We start from the raw sequence: 26,452 nt of genomic DNA on the forward strand, positions 1-26,452 counted from the left end.
CGGGGACGAGCCGGCAAGTCAAGCCGGGAGCCGGCCGCGCAGCCTGGGGCCGGCTTTCCGCGCTCTTTTCCGCGAGTTTCGGGCTCCCCCAACCCCCGGCCCCGGGGCACCCACCTGGGCTGAGGCGGCGGCGGCGGCGGGCGGCGCGGGGCGCGGCGGGCCATGGAGCGGGCGGAGCGGCGCGGAGGCTCCGCGGGAGGAGCGGCGGCGGCGGGCCCTGCTCGCGGGCTGGCGCCGCGGAGCCCCGGCGGGCGGGCAGGGAGGGAGGCGGCAGGGAGGGCAGGCAGGAGGCAGGCAGGCAGGGAAGGGAGGGAGGGAGGCAGGCAGGAGGCAGGCAGCCGCCCCGCCCCGCCCTGCGCCGCCGCCGCGCACAGCCCGCCCCGGAACGGGGCACCCCCGGGCGCGGCCTTCCTCCTCCTCCTCCTCCTTCTCCTCCTCCTCCTCCTCTCTTCCCGCTGCCCGGCCCGCCGCCCTGCCGCTCGCCCGAGTGTTGAGCAGCCCCCCCCCCCCCCCCGCTGTTGGATCTGCTCGGGGAGCACGGAGTGTGAGCCCGCGGGGAGCTCCGCGGGGCGGCCCCGCGCCCGCCGCAACTTTCTGCTCGCTCCGGGAAAAGTGCCTTCGCCGCCCCTCGGACGGCTTCACGGCTCTCCGCCAACGGCTCTGCCTCCGAGGGCTCGAGCACGGCAGGGTTTCAAGAGCGGGAGGTGAAAGAGAATGAAGTAAAATAGAACAAAATAGAACGAAATGAAGTGAAGTAGATAAAATAAGATAAAATAAATAAAATAAAATAAAATAAAATAAAATAAAATAAAATAAAATAAAATAAACAAAGTGAAATAAAACAAAACAACGTCAAGAAGCCTCTGTCAGGAGCCCACACCAAGCCAGGCTGCTGTGCCCGGCCTGCACACAAGAACATCTTTTCCCCCTCTCCCCTACCGAAGCAGAGGGGAGTTAACCCCAGGGCGCCAGGATGCTCAAAGCCAGCCCGGGACGAAGCCCCCTGCCCCACACAGCCCCACACACCCCTCACAGCCCCACACACCCCTCACAGCCCCTCGCGACCCCGCTCCCTGCCGCTGAGGCAGCCAAAGCCTCGAGTGTGGCGCTGGGCAAGGCCTGGGCCCGCGGCACCTCAGCACGGTGGGCTGGCAGGGCGGCGTCGCACACAACCGGCTTCCTCAGGCCCCATCAAACACTTCTCGGGTCCCCCGGAATTCGACGCGCAGACAAAACCTGCCGTTGTGCTGTCTCCAAGCCACACGCCGCTACCGGCCCCGCAACCGCTCTTCTCTTGCCCAAAAAGCTCCCGCACCGTCCGCTGTACCGCAGGCAGCGGTTCCCTCCCGCTATTTCAGTTTGGTCTTGGCATTTTCACCCGCCGTCCAAGCACACGAGTGATGCAGACGCTTCCTTCGCACGCACGCAGCTGAAGAGCCCGAAGCCACCACGCTCCCCAGGCAGGCCCGTGGTTTATTTGCGGGAGTCAGGGGCTGAGAGACAATAGCTCCATTAGTTATGCTGCTAAAGAGCCGCACAAGAAGCGAAGACAAAGGACCCAATTTACTGACAACTTGTGATCCGACGGTAAATGGGATGCGATACGGATTGCTTTGCACCCTAAAGTGTTTTCGTGTCAGATAACAGATTTATTAATGGGATTTTTTTTCAGGTCACAAAAATGTGACCCCACCCTCTTATGAATATTTAATAAGGGACTAAGGGCATCTTTTCCAAGACCCTAAATCTGCCAGAAACAGCCCAGATGAATCGGACACGCCGGCCTCTCGAAGCAGCAGGCCCCCAGCAGGTCAGCAGGCAGAGGGCACGGGCACCACAGCCCTGCGTGTGCATTACGTGGCTGCGCAGGAAGCGAACAAACACGCACGCCCTCCAACACTTGGGACGTTTAATAATAGCACAAACCAGTAACGCATGCCACGAGCTCGTAATAATTACTGCTTGCGCTAAGAGAATCCCTCCTGTCCGGGACTTCAAAGTAATCCCAAGCAACCCTGGCTGCTTTGGGGAATGCATCACCAATACGCGGGCTTGGACTTTTTGGTGGCATCTCTCACAGACCACCTCCTGCTCCCTGGTTTGGGTGTGAAGGGCAGCCCTGCGGCCACGATGCCAACCGGCCCAGAAAGCTGCCGAGCTGTTTGCTTTTCCTCGGCACGGACCTCTCGCCGCCCGCAGCACGAAAAGCCAGCACCCTCCTTCTGCCCTCAGCTCCGACCGACCGCGTGCCTATGGACTGAGCTCCACCTCGGGACATTTCTAACCACCAAGGGGCTGCGCGAAGCTCACGACGCTGCTCTAGGCACTCGTTCCCCTTCCCAGGGCAAAGAGCAGCGTGACGTGGTCCTGCCAGACAGGAGCAGAAGCACAGCCCCGGCTCTGGCACCGCCAGCGCTCCTCAGCCTTGGGCAAGTCACCCGGGGAGTTTGTTTTCCAAAACGGCCGCTCCGTAGGCGACGGCCTCCTTCTCACCTGCAGAACGGGGATAATGCCACTCGTTTCGGGATCTTCTCTAGGCCAGTATTTGCAAAACACTCAGAACCTGAAAGGTGCTGCCTAAGCACTGAATGCTGGCCACAGAGCCTGCAAGCAGTATTTTTAAAGCATTTTATGCCCTTTCATATAAAAGCTTCTTACCTGCAAGCTCAGCCAACATCTGCTGCGGGCTAAAAACTTCGGTCTATTCCCTTAGTAACGGAGATGGTAGCACTCGCTAAGTAGGGTCACCATGAAATATAACGCAGTTCTCAGCCAGCAAAATATTTTAAAAGACCAAGAAGGACCATAAACTCCCACTTTAATTCCATTCAATAATGGAGAGCCATCACAGACAGAGACAATCGGATCTGACAAGGATGTTCAAAACAGAAGACATCCACCAACAAATTAAAAATAACAGGGAAGGAGCGTGGCGGCTACTTGGCTCTGCAAGATCTGATTCGAGTTAAGTGGCAGCATCAACACCTAGGTAAAAAAAAAAATCACCAGTGTATAGCACGGATACAAGGCTCCGAGGTCCGAGCCAGCACAGCAGCTTAGGATTGCTGCTGAAGATGAGAATGGCAGAAGAAATGGCTGTGCTGTGCCGCTGCCCCCGTGCCCGCCTCCCTCGCAGACTGCCACCGGCACCCATCCCCGCGGAACTGCACGCGGGCTGCAAATGCAGGCAGGGAGGGGCGGCCGGTTTGAAAGCCAGCTGCTGTTTGCAGTTACAAGGGAAAAAGGCGTCTCGGATACTATTCCCACTGCTGGATCCCCAGGCCCATTTTTGTGGGGTTAAATCACATTTTCCTGTTTTGAGACTGCTGCATTTTCCCTTGCTGCTGTTTGAAAGACCTACGAAAACAAATGGGGAAAACAACTGACTAAACAGGAAACAGTGAAACTTATTATCCACCAAGTGCTGAGAAAAAGTACTAAGTAAACATTTTTTTGGGTCGTTTTTATTAATCTTAGCTAACACCCTCATGGTAAAGTATTTTCAGGCGGAAAAGTGAATTTTAGGCTGACGGTGCCTCTGCCAAAAGAGAACACCGAAGCAATTAACATTTCAGTAATGTTTGCGTCTGTTGCACTTCTTTTTCATGTGAAACTGTCGTTTTCCTTATTGCCCTGCAAATCCTGCACGAAGAAGGCTCTTTAAATCCCCTCAGCATTGTGCAATGGTTTAAATTTCACTTCATGGCATGCTTTAAATTACCATTCACATCTTCATTTAATGCATCATTTTATAATGCCAGTGTTACTAGTTAATTTATATATACACAGCAGGATGTGTCAACATTCAGGTGAGTTATGAATATGATTGTGCAGGAGTTATGGAAGGCATTTCTGCAAAATTACGGTTCCCTCTAAACATAAAAATATTAATAATGAATCAAACATCACAGGTAAACAACAAATTTTATATAATTGCACCCCCCCGTGCTTCGAGATAAATAAATAAATAAAAATGGCAACATTTTCGCTCTGCATTCGTATTTGATTGATCTTAATAAATTGCCATCTCCTTTCCTAATAAACTGTAATCTCTTGTTTCCGCCACAAAGTAAAATTTATTAGCACACTCTTCTACCAGCAGGTCTGCATCGCTCACAGCACAGTCTGCAAATTGTTCCAAGTACGCATGGGCATTATTCATAAATTATTTTTGTGCCCCAAAGTACACAATATATTGAAAGGCAATCACCACTAACTGTTCTCTGTTACTTTCCTTAATTACGTGAGATAGCATTTATGTCACGTACAGTAGAGGAAATGCCGCAGTTTCCATTAAAATTCCATTTTTTTGCCACGGGTTGAAACACAGAGCTCACACAGTGAAAACCACAGATGCCTTCCGAGGAGAGGAAATACTGGAGGTGCTATCTGGTAGGAGATGGCAACACCTCTGCTTTAAAAGAGCAACCACTGTATACCAAAATAACCTGCTGGGCATGACAACAGTTACGGCTCCAAGAGGAAAAGTAGGTGTTTTGTCATGATGTTAAAGTTGCCATGGTAAGAAAAGAAACAGAATGAAACATCAACAAAACAAACGTCAATCACGCACGTTTGCCCGTGGAGCGTTAACTCGTCGGCTCCTGGTCACGCCAAACAGATCATCCCCTGCACTCCCGGGGCGCCCTCCCCGGGCCGGGCAGGGACAGTGGGTGACAGGAGGGGACACGTGTGCTGCCTGGCCCCACAACCAGGGGATGGGGCGCTTCTTCACCTCCTCTGACAGCCGCCGCAAGAGAACATCCCTCTGCAACACCGGGCCCACAGCAGGGCACGCGCGCACCCCTACGCGCACCCCTGTGCCGCCACGGACTTGCATTACAACGGGTCTGACGAAATACGGGCCCTTTTACGTGCCAGCGCCCGTCAGCCCACTGCACAGCGTACTCACACGCAGCCTGCGAGTGCCAAACTGTATATTCCGGCCTCTCGGTGAGAATAACCCGGAGTACCGTCGGGCATCTTGCCGTTTTTCACTCCCTCTGTTGGGAACGCGCGGCAGCATATTTTCAATAAAACACCTCCTTAGCAGTAATGGGCCACTGTGCTCACTTCAACGGTCCCCGAGGTTTCATGACACAGTGTATTTAGCTGGCTCGTAGTCCAAGTTTTCCTCCAACATTAAAAGATATATATATATAATTTTTTTTTTTTTAAGAAGGCAGCTAAGGGAAGAACTTTTGCTCATCTTTTCTTTACAGAAGAAAACAGTAAATTTGTAGAGGCACCTGAACAAGAACTACTTGCTACAGAGGTGTTCAGGCACCAGCCCTTATGGGTGGACAGGAGCACGCAGAAACTGAAGCACTGGTGGCACCGCATGGGGAAAGAGCCTGGAGGCGGTGCTGGGACCTTGCTGCTCCCAGCAGAGTGCCGGCGTGTCCCCTTGCTGCACCACCATGCGCAGGGAAATTGAAATGCCCAAACCCAGCTGAATAACATGACTTCCAAAGCTGGTGAACAGTATTAAAACCAAGAGGACTTGGTGGGGCAGAGGTAGGCAGAGAAGCCCCTCAAGATGACTGGAGACCTCCTGAACGACCTTGCACAGTGCGGTGCCGCGATCCGCCGCCTCTTCCCAAATAACCAGTATTATAGGACAGGGCTCTCCCCTCCCGCTTCTCTCCTCACGGCAAAGGGGACTCCTGCCTGCAAGCACAGGTTACAACTGACAGCCACTTCCTACCCAGATCCGCCTGTCGCAATCCTTTTCTCCCCCCGAGCCACAAGAAGGAGGACGAGGCCGCAAAGCAGCGGGTGCCCAAGCCGGGAGGGATGCGGCAGCGAAGGGAACCAGGTTCACGAGGCCCAGCAAAGAGAGGGATTTGTCTGGGGCCCCTGCGAACAGATTTGCATTTGCATAGGAAGAGAAAGCGATTCCCCAAAAATCCATCTCTGCGAGCAAAGCTATGCTATTTATGCCGGGTACGGGGACAACACTGCGCTGGCACTGAACGCGGCCGCTTCTGGGGCGGCTGATGGCAGCGGCTTCGCCACGCGGGGCTCCGAAGGAATGCAGGACACCTGAGGCACCAAATCCTTCACTCAAATGAAATTGCAGGGTGATTAAGCAGAGAGAATGTAACTATCCAAACTGTAATTTGGCCAGCACAATGGATCTAACACCCTTATTCTTGGGAGGAAAAAAAAAAATAAAGTACTGTATTTGAAGTTCAAAATCTAATTAACTATTTGAGAAAAAGAATTCGGTTTTAAAAAGAAAATTCCTAACAATATAAAGAGAATTAGTGCCAAAGTTTTTGAAGAACCACATAAAACGGTATGAAAAACGTATGATATTGTAATAATGGGAATGACTGGATTTGCTCAAACGTTCCTTATACCTTATAATACAAGAATAAAATACAGTGTAAATCCTTCTATCTACATAAGTTCCCCGTACAGAAAAATCTCTCCTTTAATAGGTTTACACCTTTAACATGTATTAGTTTGGAAAAGTCCTAGGGTATAATTACACATCTTGGCTTGGCACATTAATAGCTGCTCCCTTCATTTACTGATTTCTTTTACTGGTCAATTTGCTGGTTTACTACACTGCTCTCGCTGCTCCGTTTCGCAGCAGAGCCGAGCTGGTAAAGCGGGAAGGGTGCGAGGTGGCACGGGCTGGGCACGGCCCTGGGGACACCGATGCTGTCCCCGGGCCATCGGCTGGCAGGACGCCCCTCGGGGACGTGCCACTTGCAGCCGCGCGTGCCAGCGAGCCGCGGGGCTCGGCCGCCGCGCAGGGCAGGTCGCGGAGGAAAGGAAGCGGAGCTGCCCTCGCTTCCTCTCCGATCCGTGCAGAACTAACGCCCTGCGAGCCGAGAAGAAAGCAAGGCGAGCGGGGCTTCGCCGGGGCTTCCTGCCACCTTGCCGAGCGCGGCTCCCTCGAGGCCGGCGTGGCCACCGCGTGCCCCGCAGAGCCGGGCTGGCGGCTGCTGCTGCGCCCGGCCCCGCTTCCTCCTGAGCACGCCGGCCGCCTGCTCCCTCCGCCGGGCGTCCCGAGGCTGCCCTTCGTCCCCCGTGCCCAGAGGCGTCGCTCGGTTCCTCCTTTCCTCCAGGCCTTCCCTCTTGGCCTTGCCCCACGTTCTGCTCTCCGGTACCCCGGAGCTCCGTCCCCATCGCTCCTCCGGCAAACCCCATCCTTCCTGCTGGCCCCCGTGCTCCACCTGTCCCTGCCGCCCCGCGCCACGGCTGTCCCGCCTCCCCTCAGCGGCCCTGCCCATGGAGAAGGCGAAAACCTCAGCTCCCAGCCCTTGCTCCACTGCTCACCAGGGAAAGGGACCAGAAGAGATGCCCTTCGTCATCTGCCCCCCGCTCCCCGCGGGTTCCCTTCGCATCCCAGCGCCAGGCTCGAAGGCGAGGCTGGCGTTCGCAAAGCCTCCGTCCAGCTTTTACGGGTTTTTCAGCAGTTTTAAGAGGGTTTTCTTGTGTTATAGCGGAGCCATTCATTTAATGGCTTTTCAGCACTGCCATTATAAACCAGAACTTTTCAGGTGTTTATTACTCAGCTTTAAAAATTGGCTCTATGCTGAAATTTGGCAAACAAAGTGTCAGCCTAGAAGAAAATTTTATTTTTTGCCAATTTTGTGCTTTAAAAAAAAAAAAAATGACCCCACTTTGGCCTCCATAAAAACGCAGCTTTTGCTGCCTCTGTGACACTGGTGAAGTAACAAGTCAATATTGCAATCCTGCCAGCAGAGCTGCCGTGATTTAATGCCCAAAATTGCTTTGAAGGTGAAGAGTGCTATTGAACTGCTAATTATTAACTATTATTACTGAGCCTGCCACACAACAAGGATGCAAAAAGAAAACAAAGGGAGCACGAATCGCCTCTGGAAAAGCAAGGCAGGGAGGGAGCGAGGGTCCGGTGCTGACAGGGACGAGCTGGAAAAGGCAGGGTGGGGCCCTCGAGTCCGCTAAGGAGACAGCGCGAGCCGATACGGAAATGTTGCTTTTCATTTTCCAGGACGGCATTTCAGATACAACAAAAATACAAATGACACCACGGAGCTTGCTCCACGCCAAAGCAATGTAGGATCCACCACGCCAAACCACGCAGGATCAAAACCAGCTTTAAGCCCGGCTGAACTCGGAGCTCAGCAGGGACCTCACGCTGCTCAGCCGGAGCCAGGAGAAACCTGGCCGGGGACTGCGGCAGGACAAAGCCTTGAAGGCGCTGAGGACGGTGACAGGAGCAGCAGACGGGGCAGGAGCAGCACGGGGCAGCTTCACAGCACCGCCTGCCTCTGAGCACCGAGCTGGGGCAGCAGCACCCGCAGCACCGCAGCACCCATCCCATGAGTCCTGCCCCAGCCTGACGTGCCCTGGCTGAAGCACGGGGAAAGTAAACCGTCTCCACTACACGCCTCCCAACCCTTCTTCCATTACCTTCTGAAGGGACTGAGGTTTCAGAGAGGGCGTAATGCCAGGAGTGCTTCTTCCTCCCGGGAAGGGGTGAGGGCAGAGCCCCGGCACGCTCCCCCCCCAGGACGTGCCCCCCGGCGGCGCGGTGTCCGAGCAGCCCACCCAGGTCACCGGGGCCGCTTCCCAACGCAGCAAAAAGAGAAAACGATTTATCTTCCTGGCAACTTTCTGCTTGTCTAAGTGGCAGCTATTTAAATACAATTAACAAGCAAATGATTTTAAAATTACAATACATTTAATAAGGCAGCATCACAAACAATTTGCATCTCATTAAAGCGCTCGAAGCAGCAGAAGCAGCCTCCCCTACGGGCTGCACGTCACGGGGGAAATCCAGACCCCGGTGACAGCTCCGGCCACGGGACATGGGCCAGGGGGTGGTGGCAAGGAGGAGCAGTTTGGCCAGTGGCCCCGCAGGGAGCCCTGGCCACGGCTCCCTGGGTAAGGAAGGATGCCACGAGCCAAAGCCTTGATGGAAGTGGGTGTAAAACGAGGAAGGAAGGAAGGAAAAGGGTGGGTGTGTGTGCGCGCATGTGGGATGGGCACGTTTTAATACACATTTGTGAACAAAGAGTTTAAAGAAATTTCAAGCTATTTGCTCAGCTATATGTGTAATTAGGAGTTTATAGATTATGCCGCCACAAATCTTCCGAGATTGCTGCTGGGTTCGGACGCACACGAATTCCCAGGAACCTCTCATACAACAGTCACATACCGACGCGTGCAGCAGGAAAAGACTCGCACAAGTAACAGCTTTAAAAGCTTCCAACCCACTTTCACCCTCTGTGATCTCCTGCGGTGGGCACATTTAAACACAGCAGCACTTCCCAGGTCACCCCCCCACCTCCCCAAATCCCTTTGGCTCCCTTCAGAGACCTGCTGGGCGGGCAGGGGATGCTGCGGCGCTCTCCAGACAGGTTTACACGGGGAGCGCTGTGCTGAGAGCCTCCCCCTGGGTCCCATCCAGCAGTGGGACGCAGGCACCGCTTCGTGTGGGTGTGGGCAAGCGCTGCTATCCTTTACATCGGCGTAGGGAAGCCTCCTGTGCCACAGGGGAGGGACCCTCCTGTTCTGTCCATGGGGCAGAGGATCGGGCACGGCTGGTGGAAAGCCGGCAGGAGGGATGCGGTGCCCGAGGTTTGTGTTAACGAACTCCTAGGTGAATGAGGAAGGCAGCCGAACAGCCTGAATTTCAGCCATCGGAAGGCTTGAAGGAGGCGACTTTCATGAGAGGTCGTCCCTAAAAGAGTCGCTTTTCACAATCCGCGTGAAACGCTGGCACCTTCTGCTAGCAACATACACACCAACCCCACCTTCAATCCAAAAGCTCGCTCCAAGGCACTTGATAAACTGAAAAAGCGCAGTCAATGCTTTCTCTAAAATTCAGCACGAGTTTTGCCATGACCTTTTACTTTCTGTGCCTGAAATCCAACAGCCTCTGGAGCTGCGTGTGACAGTTGTTTAATGCTGCGCAGCACGGTTATATACAACACTGGCAGGAGAGAGCGAGAAAATAGTTTACAATTGAATCTGCAGAGGAAATTTGGGTAAGTTCAATGTAATTATCCATTTGGAAGCTGGCCAAGGGCCGGGAGTACTCAAAGCCACGAGAGAGGCTGTAACAAGTGACCAGCTTTGCTTGTCCTTTGAAAGGCAGCACCTCCAAACTGCCCCGCGGGCTCCCACATGCGCTGCGTCGGGTCGGAGCTCTGATGTTTTTGGGGGAAACCTCCAGTCCTGGTGCTGCTGGCACTGCTGGGAGACGCGGCAAGGCTACCAGCAGTGGCACAGCCCTCCGATCCCAGTGCCACGCGCCCAAGAAGCCCCAGAGGGCGGGGAGCATCCCCTGGCATCCCCAGCGATGCCAGCCGTGCCTGACACAGGCACTGGGGCTCTTTTTCACTTTATCAGAACGGGATCCTACTGAAATTTTCAGCATTAAGGTTTAAACAAAGACAAAACAGTTATTGCTGTTTTAGCAACCAGACTTCATGCTTTCCTCACGTATGCACGCTTCTTACAATTTTTTTTAGCAGGACCCCTGCCCGTGTTTGCCAGCACGCTATCTCTGCGAACCTGGATCTGAAGACAAGCGTCTTAAGCAAAACAACGATCACTTTCTATGAATTACTGAACATGTGTAATTCATTTATCTGTAATATTGTGCTAAACTCAGCTCCAATTAAACAAATGAAAACACCTGCTTAGCACACATAGATCTTTCCATACCTCAGGGGAAGACCCATCAGTGCGCTCCGTAGTACAATCTGGCTCGTGACACTACACTAACAATGCAGAGCTGGGATTTCTTTTTAACTTTTTTCTTTAAATGTACATAGGCGAGGAGATAAAAAAAAAAAATACAGTGAGATTTTGGGGGAGGAGTAATTTTTTTTTTTTTAATATTTCTATCTTTAGCACGTGCAGCCCTGCACTATTCAACCACTCATCGGGGGCTTCTCACGGGGCTGGGCTGAACGATTGGACCCGAGGGCACGCGTCACCCTGGGGACAGCAGCAGAATAAAATGACCTTAAAATGCACGTAACTGGCCCCAGACCTGACGATATTACAAAACGAGGGTGCTGTGGGCACGGCTGGGTGGTTTGGGAGCTGCGGGTGCTTCGCTGAGTGCAGCAGTCGCCGCCAGGAGAGCCTGCCGGATCCCCACCCTGGTTCATTTCCCATTCCTTCCTAACCTGCCCGCAGACAACGCGCTCTCAGCCAGGTCCCCGCAAGAACATGGGCAATGATCCCTCCTCTCCCGCACCCCAGCACGGCCCCGTACCAATTGCTCCAGCCTGAGCTGCTCACACGTGAGCCATCCGCAACACCTCTGCTGCTGTAACTGCTCTGGCTTGAGAGGCACATTAGGAAATCCAATTTACTGGCGTTTGCAAATGGAAGCGCTTTGGTGGCAAAGCACAGAAGCAAAAGAAAGGGCACCCTACAGGTGTGTGGCGAAAGCAACCAGAAATAAAAAGTGCCCCCATGATTGCTGTATCATCTCGTCCCAGGCATAAGGCTGCTCATGGCTTTTTCTCTTTTTTTGTTTTGCTTTTTTCAGCAAAATCAAAGTTAAAAACTGAACAGTGTTTTTTGGTTTGGTTTTGTTTTTCTTTCCCTCCTTTTATTTTTTTTTTTAAGACAGGGTGGTCCCCTCCGTTCACTCCTGCCGAATTAGCAACAAACCAACAAAACAATTTTGCAGCTGTCACTGCTGCTCTGATGCGTCCACTGTGGGGCTCTCCCAGAAGAAATCGTTCTGTTTTTTCTTTGCAGTAGACACAGCTGAGCGGAGGACTCAAAATGAGCACGCTTTCCAAGCAACGAGCGCAAGGAAAAAATAACAGCGATGGAAGCCATAAACATACCTTCCCCTGGAGGGTCAGCTGTGCGCAACGGGACTTAAAAATACCTTGGCTATGTTCAGCGTTATGCTAATGCTCCTGGTCCCCGAGAAATCCTCAATATTTGGGGGCCACTTTCCCACCACTGCAGCCTGGGGGCCTGTCCAGGGTGGGTTTTGAGCACCGAAATTGTGCCCATCGCTAGCTTAGGGTGAAACCAGCACGGTCGGCTTTTGCTGTACGGTAACTCCACGGATTTTCCGCTCAGTGAGGCTGCTCAAGGGTTAGCAGTTGCCCACTGGGAGGTACTCACTCATGTGCCAATTCATTTGGGCAGCACCCGGGACGGCTGGCAAACAGAAGGGCAACCATCGCCACCACAGCTTTCTCCCTCCTCGTTTTAATTTTTTCACGGAGTATTTCTACCACCTTTCCTGATGAAGAATAACCCACCTGATCGCTCCCCTCCCCTTTGACATGCTTATCCCGCTCCGAATCTGCGAGGTGTAACGCCACCAAGGAAGGTCAGGATTCACAGAAGCTAATGGTCCGCTTTGAGAAGCCGAACAAGAGTCCCTCAAGTGCTGCTGCTGGTGGCACAGCAGCGAGTCGCGACGGAGGGTTAGAAATCTGAAATTAAAATAAACCGCTTAAAACCTGCAGGTACGGGGAGAGATGCAGGAGACTGAGTAAAATGGGACAATCTTTTAACCCAATCAACAAAGTGCTCATTGTTCCAGTCTAAGACAAGTAACGTAGCAATAAATATTGAGCAAAGGAAGTTAACCTGTATCCACAGCCTTTGAATAAACACAGAAGTTAAAAGTAAAATCAATGCGAGGCCTTTGGCTCTTGCCAACTCGTGCTTTACTTGTTCTTGCTCGGCCTTGTTTTTACTTTGGGGGATTTTCTTTGCCTTCCCTCTCGTTATTCACACTTTCCTTTTACACCTCCTTATCACACGACAGAAGGACAAACAGAAGGAACCGCCAGCACAGAACCCATGACACAAGCGGCCGCGCTGCCGGCCCTCCCGGGGGCAGGCCAAAGGGGGAAAGGGGCCGAGGCAGCCCCCGGCCCCGCGCAGCCCCCAGCACTAAACGCTCCCGTTAGCTCCTGCTTCTCCTCCAGTGCTTTATCCCCAGCCAGCGAGACAGGTTGCCACGGAGCGCGTTAATTCTGACTTCGCTTTCAAATCACACTTTATTCATTTGAGCATTATTATATTCCGCGGAACCAGGCGTGAGCATCATGCAAAAGGTATTCTGGTCCGCAGCGGTGAATACAGCTGTGTAGGCAGAGGAATATTTGTTTTCCAAGTAATTTGTGCACATTCACAAAATTACAGCTGTCTGCAGTTCTCCTGAAATATCTGCCCTGCTGTTTACAAGCCATAAAATATAATCTGTCTTTTGTAAAGCTCCAATTGGTAAATTTGGAAATATATATATATATATAAGTGCATTTATTGTTTTTTACACTCGGGTTGGCTACTTCCCGTTCCGGGCTGCATGGTAAGCCTGGAGAACACCAGCACTAAACCAAAGAGCTGCTGCCCTGAGACAAGAGCGGGCAGTCCTCCCGTGCGCCACCATCGCTCCCCGCAGAAGAAAGACCTCACGGAACAGGGACACGGGGCACAAGCCAGCTTCAGGGCGCCAGGCTGCTGCTTTGGCCCCAGGAGCTCCCGGGGGGACGAGGCTGGGGGCTCACCAAGTAACAGCGCAGCCGGTGACCCCGGTGACAGCACAGCCGTCCTGCAGCAACACCAACAGGATCCGCCTGATGGAGTTTGTGCCGTGCCTACAGACCAACAGGCTGGGTCGGCGGCTGGCATCTCCCGGCACACTTATCTGAGCTACCGGGAGACAAAATGCTCCTTTAGATTCTTTTTTATTTATTTCCAAGGAAAGGTGGGAAATTTCACACAGGTTTTTCTGATTTTTGTCTCTTGCTTGAGGACTGTGGGGCTGCACCTTACACACTGGACAACTGACTTTGCCTCAATCCTCAAAATACAAACTGAAAACGTGAGCTGTCCTTCTCTCCATGAGTTGGAACCGCTGCCAACAACCAGAAGCAGCCCCTGAAGCCCCCTGCCCCAGCACAAACCACGAATATCACTTGGGCCTTAAGTCTTGGTGAGCAGCCAGCGCACAAAAACAAACATCCTACCAAGAAATCACTGTGGGTCTGCTCACTGCCGCTGAACAAACCAGAACGGATCGCACTGGTGCTAGTGGAGTGCCTTTGGCGCACCACCGGACGCAGGAAACCAAACCCAGCTCCGTGGGACGCCTCAGCTCCAGCGCACACCCTGGTGGCTGTCACTGAAACCTGGGACAAATCTGGCCCCACCTGCGCCCGGTGCCGCAGCACATCAAAGAGGTCTGCTTGGCTGCACAGCTACGCAGCAGAAGGCTCAGGATTGAGATACGCCACTCGGGTTAATAGCTTAAACCACAGCAAGGTATTATTTGAATCCCTACTGCTCAAAAAGTACAAGCCGTAAGTGACAGGACTGGCAAGAAAGGTTTAATAACCACACAGACCACTTTAAACATCCTCCATCAGCGTGCCTCGCCGCACTACTTACTCCGCGCACACCGGCATATGGCATGATCTATGGAGCTGCAACGTGACTCCGGTGACGTAAGGCGATCGAGGACGGTCTTCCGAGCGGCCACCGGTACCGAGCTCCAGCACCCGCGACCTCGGCGGCTCCGGCGCGGGCACCCCTGGCTCCCCGCGCCCCGGGAGCAGCCCCAGCGCCAGCTGACGTCCTCCTGGCCGTCCCCTGCCTCCCCTCGCCACGCAATTTCCAAACCTTTTCAGCTAGACACGCTAAAGCCAGGATGTAGATTTTCCAATTAGTCTCTGTTTAAACATCTGTTGGTAGACTGCATTTAACATTAGTTATTTGAGCAAAGCACAATTTGATTAGGCTGTCTGAAACGGAGCCAAAGTCTGCAAAATAATAGCTCAATTAAATTTTGTTTTGCTTTCATTTGTCTTATACTTTCCTGAGTGTGATACAGTTGCATATAATCAAGTAAACTAATTCCTTCCAAAATGAGAGATTTCGGTGCCTTTCGCATCTTCTCTCAAAGTTTATTTAATAATCTATTCCATCTTCTCTATGCTTCATCGAACTTCATCTTGACACAAAGTACATTTCTTTCTTGTGCCTTCAGTCTACTTCCATTTTCTAGGCTTTCACTGAACTCAGATTATGCGCCATTAATGTTACACCTTGAACAGATTAGTAATTTATAAATGGCAGATTACATTTACTGGGAATATAAGAACATTTCAGCAATGCAACAGTTTTTCCTTTGCACACACCACAAAGTATTTTGCCAACCTGACTACACAGCTGTAAAACTGTCAAGCTCCACAGCCAAATTCAAACGCATTCCCAATTGTTTCACTGGTTTTAGTTTCTAAGTTTCTGCTTATTCTGATATGTTGCACTTGTTGCCCTGAAACTTCAATATTAGCTCTAGAGATTTAAACACATGAGGCAAACAGCTGCTCTCCTCTGCTCACACAAGCTAGATCAAAATGCCTTCTTCTCTGTCTCCTTGCTCTTTTTTTTTTTTTTTTTTTAAGCAAATTGCTGTAACTCAAGTATTTCTGGCAAAGTTGACGGTTTCAGGGCAACATTCTGCTCTGTGATCATCGCTGCAGATTTCTCCAGCGCATACACCTCTGGGCTGGTGCACAAGGAGCACCAGAGAGCCTCACCACGCTGACTAAGGAAACTCTGCTGCAAGGATTAAAATGAAAAAAAAGTCACAGCAGTTCAGCTGATATGTAGATGTGTGTATGATTTAAATTTCAACATTAAACATTTAAACACACTTGTGTTACAATGAAAAAAAAGTATGCATTCTTTGGGAGAAGAGCTTCTTTTAACCTAGAAGAGTGTTGATATACGGTACTTCTTCCTTCCCGTTTTTTCAACATACTTGTCGCCAAGCGTGAACACAAAGGGACAAGCTGAAATAGGTGTCTGGCAGGCTCTTCCCCGCACAATGCTGAGAGCCACCAGCCCTGCTGCTGCCGTTCAGCCCCGTCGCCTCCAGGCAGCCCGAGCGCAGCCCCGCGGCCGAGGCAGCCTTAGGCGTGAAGGCTGCTCCGGTCCGTGGAAGTTCAAAACGGGATACGTCCTATTTAGAATGTAGAGAGCGACTAAATATGACAACCATCTGATGTATGAAAATTATTCACAACCAAAAACAGACAGTCTGGAAATAGCTGGGATGACTTCATTTAGACAGAATTACCCGAATCTGTTTCTAATATACACGGTACACATAATAAATTTTTACAATATGACAAGGAAAACAAACTTAATAAAAGTTCCTGATCTTTTGTTACACAAGCAAGCTATAGCCATGATATGTTTATAATATTTTGCCCATGATCTCACAGCTCAGAAACAAAAGCTAAGCAACGCACCAAACAGTCCCTAGGTATGACTTCACCTCCCCGCGACCGTAATTACACGGATGCGCACACTGCCCCAGCCTTCCTCCTCCCACCGCCATCGCCGCGGCCGCCTTCGACAACTCCTTGCAGTGCTGCTTTTGACTAATCGTTTCCTTTCCTCCTTCTCGCAGGCACCATTTGACTTGGGAAGCTGCAGATTTCTATTACGAGAGTTTGTTTTTTCCAATTACACCAGGACTCATCTGAACGGTAAGAGATTTTTAGCCTGTTTCCTTCACTCCTGGTTATTTGACAAGTGCTTGAAAACCCTGTTATAAACAATATCTGCAGGAAAACAGATGATGTCTTACGATCACAGAAGGTAATTTTTTCAAGAAGCAAACTTTTTGAGCATTTCCCAGATGCACCGCGTCAATCTTGCTGCGTTCTCCTATCTCAGCTGGTTTCTCAGCCCGGGCACGGTGCCAGGCGGGCCGGACTGCCCCTCGTTGTCACTTCTGTTCGATGGCACTTGCACCCACTGCTGTTATTCCAGGCTTCAGGAAATTTTCTAACCGCTGGACAGGCTCCAGTGCTGCGCACTAATAAGTTGCAGATTGGAGAGCTCGGAGGGCGCGCGCGCATGTGTGTGTGTGTGTCAGAGCAGTGCCACGGTTTGTGGGGGGGGGGGGAAACACAGTAGTTCAAAAATGCTGCCTACTCAAATTGACAGAAAAGTGACCTCTGCACTTCATCAGAAATTCCTGCAGACTTACAAAATAAAGGAGTTTGCTTTTATCACACACAGTAAGACTCATATGGAAAAATGGAAACACTACATCACTTGACCTCAGGATGCCCCCTTTTCAACCACAGATGAACATTATGTATAAAAATTGTAAATCAATTTGAGATGTATTAAAAGAGATTCTCTTTTTCTGTATTAAAGGTAATACCTTTTAATCTCTAGATTTATTTTGTAATGTAGGCTAAATGAGGAAGACTTAATTTCTGTAACCGAGTTTTGTTACTCTTAAGTCTATTTAGCATCTCTGCGTGGTGTTCACATAATTTCCTACACTTTGCTTGCATCAGGAAATAATGAGCAAGCATCACTTACCCAACACTGAGTCACAAATATTTGCCTACATTAACAGAGCATTAAGAGCCATTGCAAACAACCTAAGGAAATTGTGTTAGCCTTTAAACTGTGATTCACGACTTAGAGAAATTATGAAACTTTCCTCTTTTAAAGGCAAAAATCAGCTGTGCAACCTCCTTGCAATATCATTAGGTCCTCGAGCAGACTTTCCTCTCAGAGATCCCAACACAATAGATTTCTTCACTTAGTGAAATTACTTTTGAAATTTTCCTACACTCAGTGTTGGGTACTTTGAAATTTCAATCTTTTCACATCCTTGAACTCTCATCAACATTTTTTTCCAGACTGTGTCAATAAAATTGATTACTTGCAGTTCTGAATTCTGTTCTGCACATGGAAATAAAACAATTTGTTTTAAAGTATTTTCTGAAGAAAGCAGAACTTGGCAATCAGATCTACTAGATCAAAAAAGACACACCGGAGGAAAAAAAAAAAAAAAAAAAAGGACAAACCAACTAACCGAGCCTTCCCTACAAAAACGGAAAGAAAAAGGAACCTCCCCAGCAAACAAAAGAAAAGCGATGTCCTGATTTTATCACAGCAGCAGTGGCAGCTAAATTCCCGACGTACACATCATCAGCCTCACCGTTGTTCTCCTGATTGATTTATCTCCCGGTCAGATATGAACGATCTTTTCGGATCATTAATATGTTCATTAATTTGTTATCAATTCCAACTCCAACTCGCTGTACTTAAACCTCTCTGTACCATGGCTCAAAAGTGTCTTGACAGCTTTGCTGCAATCACGCACGTAAGGACCCCTGACTACACAGTTGTTGAGATGCCTCATACCTACAACCGATCTGTTGCTTTTACAAGTTTAATCTAGGTATTAAGGAGCTGATTGTGGAACCATGTCGATATAACATCTTCAACCCAGCTGTACATCATATAAACCGCTATAGGAGGGGGGCAGGCTCCCATGATTCCTAGCAATAGTGCATACCTTTAACTCCCTGATCTGTAATACTACAAAATACTGCTCTCATTTCTTCCCAAGCACAAGTGGACTAGCAGCAAGGGTCCAACAGTGTTATTCCTAATTACCTTTTTTCACTCTTGATCCTGTGGCGCTCATAATTAGTTACCTGGGGCTGCAATCCAATTTGAAGTGATGACAAGAAAGTGATCCATGAAAAAGTAATAAGTTAAATCCAATTTCAGCCTTCCTCTAATTAAATGCACATGGAACTAATGACTCAAACCCTACCATTTCAGTGATAATGGTAATTAGCGAGGTGGGAGTCACTCTCTTTTTTCAACACTGTAGGTGTAAACCACAAGGTAAAATGGCAGGAGCACTCTTAATTACATGTGTCATTTTGTCAGCAATTTACACATTTCTGACCAGTCAGGAATGTTTCATTTGTTTTCCCCTTCCACGATGTGGCTATAACACCCAGGCCACGCTCGGGCACAGCGAGCCCTCTGACCCAGCAACCTGGTCAGGAATCCCCTTTTTTAAAAGGTAAACGCCTCATGTAAAAGCAGAAACGTGCTGGAAAATCTTATTTGGGGTGCTCTGGCAGGAAAGGGAGCTGGAGAATGCCAGCTCCTCTGCAGCACGCGGACGCCGGGCCTACAGGCCCCATGGAGCCTGGCACCCGAAGGGCCCTGAGGAGCTTCCGCGCTCCGACCTCGGACGAGCCACTCGACGTCCCCTGCCTCCATCCGCACGGCTGTGAGAGGAGAAGAGCCGTATTTGCTCACATTTCTCACACTGCCAGCTCTCACCGTGGCTGGTTTCCTAGAAGCCACCGTTTTTTGGAATCGTGTATTTCCAGCACTATCATAGGCTTCTTTCAAGAAAAACAAGCGTGTCTGTCACCTTTCTGCTCAGGTTGAAAAGCTGGAAAATCTGAATACTCGAGGTTTTAAAAAATCTAAAAGGGTGGCAAAAAAAGGCCTCCAGGTTTCACTGAAAAAAAAAAACAACAAAAAAAAAACCCTTAGCATCAAAATTTTCAAGCTGATCGTGTAATTTTGAGGACCTGACTCAGATTTTGTTATGTTTTGGGGTTGATGATATTAGCACTTCACAGGCATATTCCAAGAACTGACTAATACCTATAATTGGGCTTAGGAGGAAAAATAAAGAGCTAAAGGTCCTTCAGCAGAAATCAGCAAAGCTCAGCTCAACTTTGCTTTATATCTAAAGTCAAAAGAAAAAAAAAAAAAGGGACTCAAGTAAAATTTTCATAGGCGAACTATTTAAGTGCTGCAGAAGTGAAATCTCAACCCAACTAGAGTTGGTGGCAGAATTTCCACTGCCTTGACTGAGGCCAAACTCAGACAAACTCACGTGTTTGTGAAACAGATACTCACAAATACAATAAATATGCTTGCAAATGTTTTTCCCCTTCCAAATCATCTGCTGAGGCATAATTTCTCTACCAGTTGTTCAATTTACTGCTATGTAAAAAAGGTACAACGTGCGTAAAACCCAAGGCTACGTACTCTGTTCCTTCCGTGCTCCAAGTGAAACAGAGTACCCTTCCCTTCACCTTTCAGTGTTCAGTACGTTTCCAAGCGAAGACTTTCTAATTTCATAAAAAACAGTAATTGCCCAAAACAACAAGCTACAGCAGATTACCCTGCTCTTGTGATTTTTCCTCTTGTCTATCTCTTGCTCAAGATACTGAAAAGAAATATAGGATATTGCAGCATGCAAATTAAATTCTACAAAAGCCCAGCCAAAAGCCTGCTTTAAAAAGCACCAGTATGCAAAGGCGAAGACAGCTCCGTCCCCTCCGCCTCCCCCAGTCTCACCCTGAAAACCTAAAAGAAACCCAAATTCTTTCCTTGGCCATGACTTAAAGGGAAGATTTATTTTCTGTTTTGTCAACAGAAAACGAAAGTTTCCATCTTAGTAATTTCATTATTTCTTCTCTCCAAACACACACAGGTTACTCTAAAACAACAAATCTCATTTAATCACATAAAAAAGTCAAGTGATCGGTTTCAATTGCAAGATACTGACTTGGACGTCCTAAATCTGTTTTCAGTCCAGTATCCAACAGCTCAATGCAACACACAACATTTACGTCTTTAAAAAAAATTGTATTTTTAGTATTGCCAAAACACACATGCACTTTTACTTTCTTGGGAGAAAATGTGTCTCTTGATTTGTTTCCAATCTGTGTGTTCCTGCCAACAACTAAAATGCTTGAAGAACGAAAATGAATAATCGTTAAGAGCATCAGCAATTAAAGCTGCAAATTTTAATCAATACATCTATTAATACAAAGACATATTTATCTTGGCCAGGAAAAATGTGCAAATTCTCAAAAACCTAAGCATACCTGGCCTGCTAAATTATTTGTTTTAGAGTTTCAAGGAGATCTAACATCTATGGCAAATATATTATCAACTGTGCGTTAGCCTTTTTCCACTTCAAGTGATTTTTGTAGGTTTGATATTTCTTATATTCTTTTCCCAATTGCTGTTACTAAATCCATTCCTTAACTTTCAATTTTCTTTTGTTTGTGTCATCAGGCTGTGAAACTGGAGGTCACTGCCAAATATAAAGCACAGCAGTGTGAGATAGGCTCAAAATGTGAGTCATCGTGTATTTGGAGATTTATTTTTTTCAACTATCAGCAGAGCACATCTCTACTCCTGCGTCCAAGTTCTTATAACTGAGTATCTCAAAATTTGCTAAAAGCAGGTCTCCAGGTACCGTTATCAAGGTCAAGAGGTCCCAAAGACGATGGCCGGAGCCCATTGTCATGTAAATGCCATTCAAGGCACTCCACCCCAGCGAGCCTACAGGATGCCAGCATATATTTAAGCACCATGGCTATTTGATCAGTGAATAAAGAGGGAATATAGGAAATTATCCACGAGGCGATAACAGATTAGCTACACAGCTATACTAGATTAATTCTCCACACCTGTTTGTGCCAGTCGGGTTTACATGACAAAGCCTGCCAACCAGCGTTAAATGGCTGAGCCCGGGACGGATGGGGCTCTCCCCACGCCACGCTCCAGTGCTGCGGCCCCGCAGGACCCCGGGGCATCTTACTGGGAGAACCGACCCCGGGTGAAGGGCATCCCGTCCCTGGCATCACACAAACACAGCTCCCCACCACACGTGGCATGGAGCTTCTCACTGGTGCTGGCCAAGCACAGGAGATGGCAGAGTTAGGCGATGGCTACGGTGTTCTTGCTACGCACGAAGTCTTTTTGTCGGGAAAAAATACGGATCTGCTAACTGCTGGGGCTGTCCAGCGAGACCGATATATATTAACGACGTGCAAAAACGGCTTGGTTCATTATTCAAGCAAACTTTCGAAAAATGGGCGCGTTTCCACCACCCTCGGTATTTATTCTACATACTGTCAGAACGGGTATTGCCTCGTCAGCGCGGTGTGATCAGACGTCGGGGCTGTGGGTGTTTGTGTGTGTGCAGTTTTACTCAAAAATCCTAACCCAAGCGTCGTGATTTCCTTTCAGTCATACATCGCATTCTACGGATGCACTCGAGGTCTGTTATATTCAAGAGGACTTCCAGTACGTTTAAGACCGCAAAAGCTCCAGGAGTGAGGAGAAGAAAAAAAAAAAAAAAAGACTGGGCAGTCATTTGAATCAGTGAGTGACAGGCTGGGCCAGCTCTCTGTATACATTAATAAATTAGAATTTTAATTGTGTCTCTGACTGCAGGAGCTGCTCCAGCACTTTAATACATACCAACAATTGGCTATGTTATGGAATCCGCGATGTGGCCTTCACTGTTGACCTCTGCAACACAATTCCCAGTCTGACTACGGAAACTGTTTGGTTTGATCCTTTCAACTTATTTGAATCCTGACAAATAAGCTCACAGCTGAAAGGTCAACACAGTCATATTTCATCCTCTGGAGCTATTCTTAAGACATCTGCACAACAAAGCACTTCTTTTAGTACCTGACACTGGACCTAGCCAGCACAATCTCTCATTAAAAATGTCCCCAGTGGAAGAGTCTATTAAAAGGCATATGGATCAGCTATGGATTTACCAAATAAAATATTTTTGAAAGCATTAATGTAACTGTTTGGATTATGGCACTCTACACTGCCAATAAAACGTATATTTGCCCAGTGACAAAATGCTTCATACTTTCCAAAAGAATAATAGCTCAGCTATAAAGTGTGAGGTGTTGTCCAGCAGCCTGAGCACGGGGGTGGGAGCCAGGAACTCATGAATCTTAATCCTACCTCTAAAACCAATTCCCTCTGTGATCCTAAGCAAGTCACTTAACCTGCTTCCCTCAGTTTCCCCGTCCAGAACTGGGATAATGCTACTTACTTATCAGACTTTCCTTCTGGGGATGTTTTGGAGATCAGTATTTGCAGAATGCTTTGAAGATGAAATCACTACACAAAAGCTAGAAGTTGCCCTCGCCGGGCCAAGGGCTGCAGTTAATAGATATTCCTCACTTAGGCAAAACTCCCCTTGAAGTCACGGTGAGCTTTATTTGTGTAAGGACCACAGGATCAGGCCCTCTAGCTTGACTGTCAAGGCCTTTAGTGATTTTAGCTTTACCTTCCATCTTCTACTACATATTTAAAGAGTCTAGGATCTGTATTTCTGGAGGAAAATAATCTGAAGCACATATAAAAGGCAAGAGAGGCAGCAATGCTGTCAGGGAACTCATGGTGATAGTATATCAAACTAAAAAAAAAATCAGAAAGAGCAAAACAGACATGAATTTGACAATGTGCTATGACAACAACTGAAAAAAAAAAAAAAAGAAAGAATTTGGGGCTACAGAGGCTGAAGAATCAGATATAGAACAGCAAGATAAGATAAATGTCCCAGCTACAGGGTTCTGTATGACTGCAACTGAGCTGCTGTGTTCAGTAACTGATTATCAAAACCAGAGTGACACGCTGCAATTGCAAAGAGTGCAATAATAAAAGCAATAACCAGCTGCAAGCCAGCAAAGTGGTCAAGGGTCTAGAAGTGCTGGTTTACGAAACATATAAAGAACTAGATACATACAATTTGCCAAAACTGGCAAGTACATGTTAGTATCTCAGATGTTTGAGGAGTGTGAACACGAGGCAAGGCAAGGGACTGACTCAGTATTTATACAAGCGGTATTACTTGGAGCAAGAGGATGGAATTAAAGTGGAAAGTTCCTGAGTGTGTGCTTTGTTATGGAAAACCGTCTGAAGGAAAATAATAGCGGTCCCACCATCACTTGGGATTTCTAACACTAGAACAGCAACAGAAAAAAAGGAAAATGTGATACATGATCTAATAGTTCTTTCTTGTCTTTAACTCCTGTGATTTATCCCACAAGACTAGCAGAATGTACTCCAAAGCCACATATGTGTGCATACATCTTCTGTTTGGGAGTGCTATATTGGTTTTAGCTTTCTGAATTCATAACAGCGCAAAGCCTGATAATATTTGGATTTTATTTCTGAAGATGTCCATAAATCAGCAGACAATAAAAGGGAAAAAACCACACTGATGATATCCTAATATTTCCCCAATATCCTTGACACAGCAAATCAACAGTCTGAGTGAACACAGACTGCAAACTGAACAGCAATCAAACAGAAATGTCAATGCAAATCTCCTATGCGCACTGACACTATAACAAAAGCTATTCCATTTTGTAATAATCCAAGCCCACTAGATGCTAAGTACACGCTCCAGATTTGTAAATATGTCGTGGGTAGGATTTTCAAGAGCACCTAGCTCTGTTCCCCACTCCGCTCCCGCTTACACGAGCCACAGCTGCTCTGTGCACTTCCCCTGGAGGAAACTGGTTCGAAACCAAGCGCTCCTGCAGGTCCCACGCCAATGCTCACAAAGGGGAGCATCCACACACCTTTCGCTAGCAAGAGCCCCCCACAAAGGACGTCAGCTTCCCTTACCTGAAGGGCTGGCTGTTTGTCATTCCTCTTCGGAGACTTTAATCCACTAACTTGTTGCTGCTGCTGCTGCTGCTGCTGTTGCTGCTGCTGCTGTTGCAGTAGAAGTTGCCGTGCCACCTGGAGAGCCTGTGAGGAAAGAGTGGGGAAAATTGAGTTTGCAGCTTACAGGAGGTGGGGAGCTACAGGCACAGCATATGGTCAAGACACCCCTTTGGTAACATCGGGTACCGCTCCGCTCCCAAAGCACGTCCGCTGAGGAAATCCCAAAGCAGTGGCTTTCAGGAAACCAATCTTTGCCCTTGCACACAACAGGGTGATATCCACCCAATGCAATTCCCACTTTGTCTATGGACAAAAACAGCAGCACGCCCAGTTCAGCTTCCACGTGTGAACGTGGAGTAACTGCCGAGATCCCGGTGGTGACCACTGCCGGGTTATTTGCACCCTCTGCCTCGAGCAGCACATGGCCCCGTTTGCTCCCAGGCAGCCTCACGTACTAATTTTTGCACTTTTGCGCTCCTTTTCTCCAGGGGTCAGGTCTGGTTTACAGAAGAGGGCAGTCGTATAGCACGGTCTGCTCTCCTGAGCACCGCAGGAAGGCAGAGAAGTTTCTGGAAAGCTATGGCAGGAGAGCTATGGGTGGGCAGCAAAGGGACCATGCAGAGCTACGGGACGAAGGGGCAAGGGACACGGTGCCTGAAGAGCCAGCGAAGCATCACTCGGTGGTGGATCACTGCAAACTTCTCTGCAAAGTGAGGGAAAAGCAGCCCTGGGCACCGGAGCCAGCTGCTCTGCAAGGCCCTATTTCTTCATCGAGTGGGGAAAAGACAGCACGAGGAGGTGAAACCCAGGGGAAAGCAGGAACAGGAGCGAGTACCTCCTCCTCAGCCCCGAGCCAGGGGACTGGAAGAAGAGGCTGGTCCCTGCACGGTGGGCTGCGGCACAGCTGAGGCTCAGCTGGCGAGACCCCAGCCCGCGGCTCCTGAAGGATTCACCAGCACCGGACTCGGGCTTTCTTGGTCTCCTTGGAGACGTTCGGTACATGTGTAGGTGGCAAAGTGGGAAGGCTGAAGACTTCATTAATGTAAAACAAGAAAAATAGTCCCTTTGCAAGATGCCTACATGGAAGGAGGGAAAAAACCTTCCCCGCTCCTACTGTGTATGCTCTCCGAGTGATTTAATTAATACCTATTTAATTAAGGAGTCAGATACGCTTCGGGTTTCACTCGCTTCTCCAAGTTGCCAAGTGTTTCATCTCCGTGCCGAGCAGCCGGGCAAGGCTTGACACTGAGGATAAGGCGCGTGCTGGAGGGACGGCGGGCTCGGGGCTGCCACCCCGCAGTAAGGCCCGGCTACTGCACGGCCTGCACCGTGGCTCGCTTCCCGGGGGACGTCGGCAGCCCGGGGGCCGAGGGACGGCCGCTGGTGGCCAGCCCGCCAGTGCAAGCAGGGAGAAGAGACCTTCCAGTGCCCCAGGAACTCGCCCTCGCTTCAGAGGTGATAACAAGCCTCCACTGGATCAGAAAACCCCCTAAGTGCAGATGTGATGTCCAGCAGGGCTTCGTGCGACCAAGGTAAAATCAGATCGTGCGTTTGCAGCCGGAGAGCCGAAGCTCAGCACCCGCAGCACCTCTAACACAGCGTGGAGACACGGCACAAAGACCCTCCAGCCCCAGAGCCTACCGGGTACAAGAAGGCAACAAAGGAAACCTTTATGCACAAAGTCCTAAGTACGGCTAAAATATATACGTATAATTTCTATTGAATGAGCTTCTTTAGCTGTTAAAGCATCTTCAAGGGTGAGCAGAGGCAGCAGAAAAATATCCTAGAAGATTTAAGGGGATGGGCAACAAACACTCACCTACTTAACAGGGGTGTTGTATGGCTTATTTAATTAATGAATACTTGCAAAGCACTCTGAGTTGCTCAGACAAGAAGCGCTATACAGTACAAGCGCAACATATTATTATATATTATTAAGACTGGCTCTGCTGAAGAATAATTCCAGGTAAATGTGCAATCAAATGATCATTTTAGTTCCCAGTAATTAGATTCAATAGGCCAAAAAAACCACGGAAGCCTTTCTTTAATCATACACTAAACAATCAGAACATCCCTAACCTTTCAAGCTACAGCCTTTTTGAATAAAACATCATCAACTTATAGATATTATTCCAAAAAGAACCAGTCA

At 49.0% G+C, this 26,452-nt stretch overlaps 1 protein-coding gene across 31 annotated transcripts in view; it reads right to left on the bottom strand.

Moving 5' to 3' along the window:
• Positions 1-26,452, bottom strand: part of FOXP1 (forkhead box P1) — a 384,604-nt gene that overhangs the window by 85,953 nt on the left and 272,199 nt on the right. For 25 of the 31 annotated variants that reach the window (XM_083795634.1, XM_083795619.1, XM_083795618.1 and 22 more), the window contains one exon: positions 24,262-24,387. In XM_083795634.1, the coding sequence (XP_083651760.1) occupies positions 24,262-24,387 (126 nt within the window). Of the gene's footprint in view, positions 1-114; positions 281-24,261; positions 24,388-26,452 lie in introns of those variants that run through there. The other 6 variants (XM_083795636.1, XM_083795629.1, XM_083795633.1 and 3 more) reach the window with 2 other exon arrangements.

Source organism: Anser anser (assembly GCF_964211835.1).
Source record: "Anser anser genome assembly, chromosome: 12".
Taxonomy (NCBI): Eukaryota; Metazoa; Chordata; class Aves; order Anseriformes; family Anatidae; genus Anser; species Anser anser.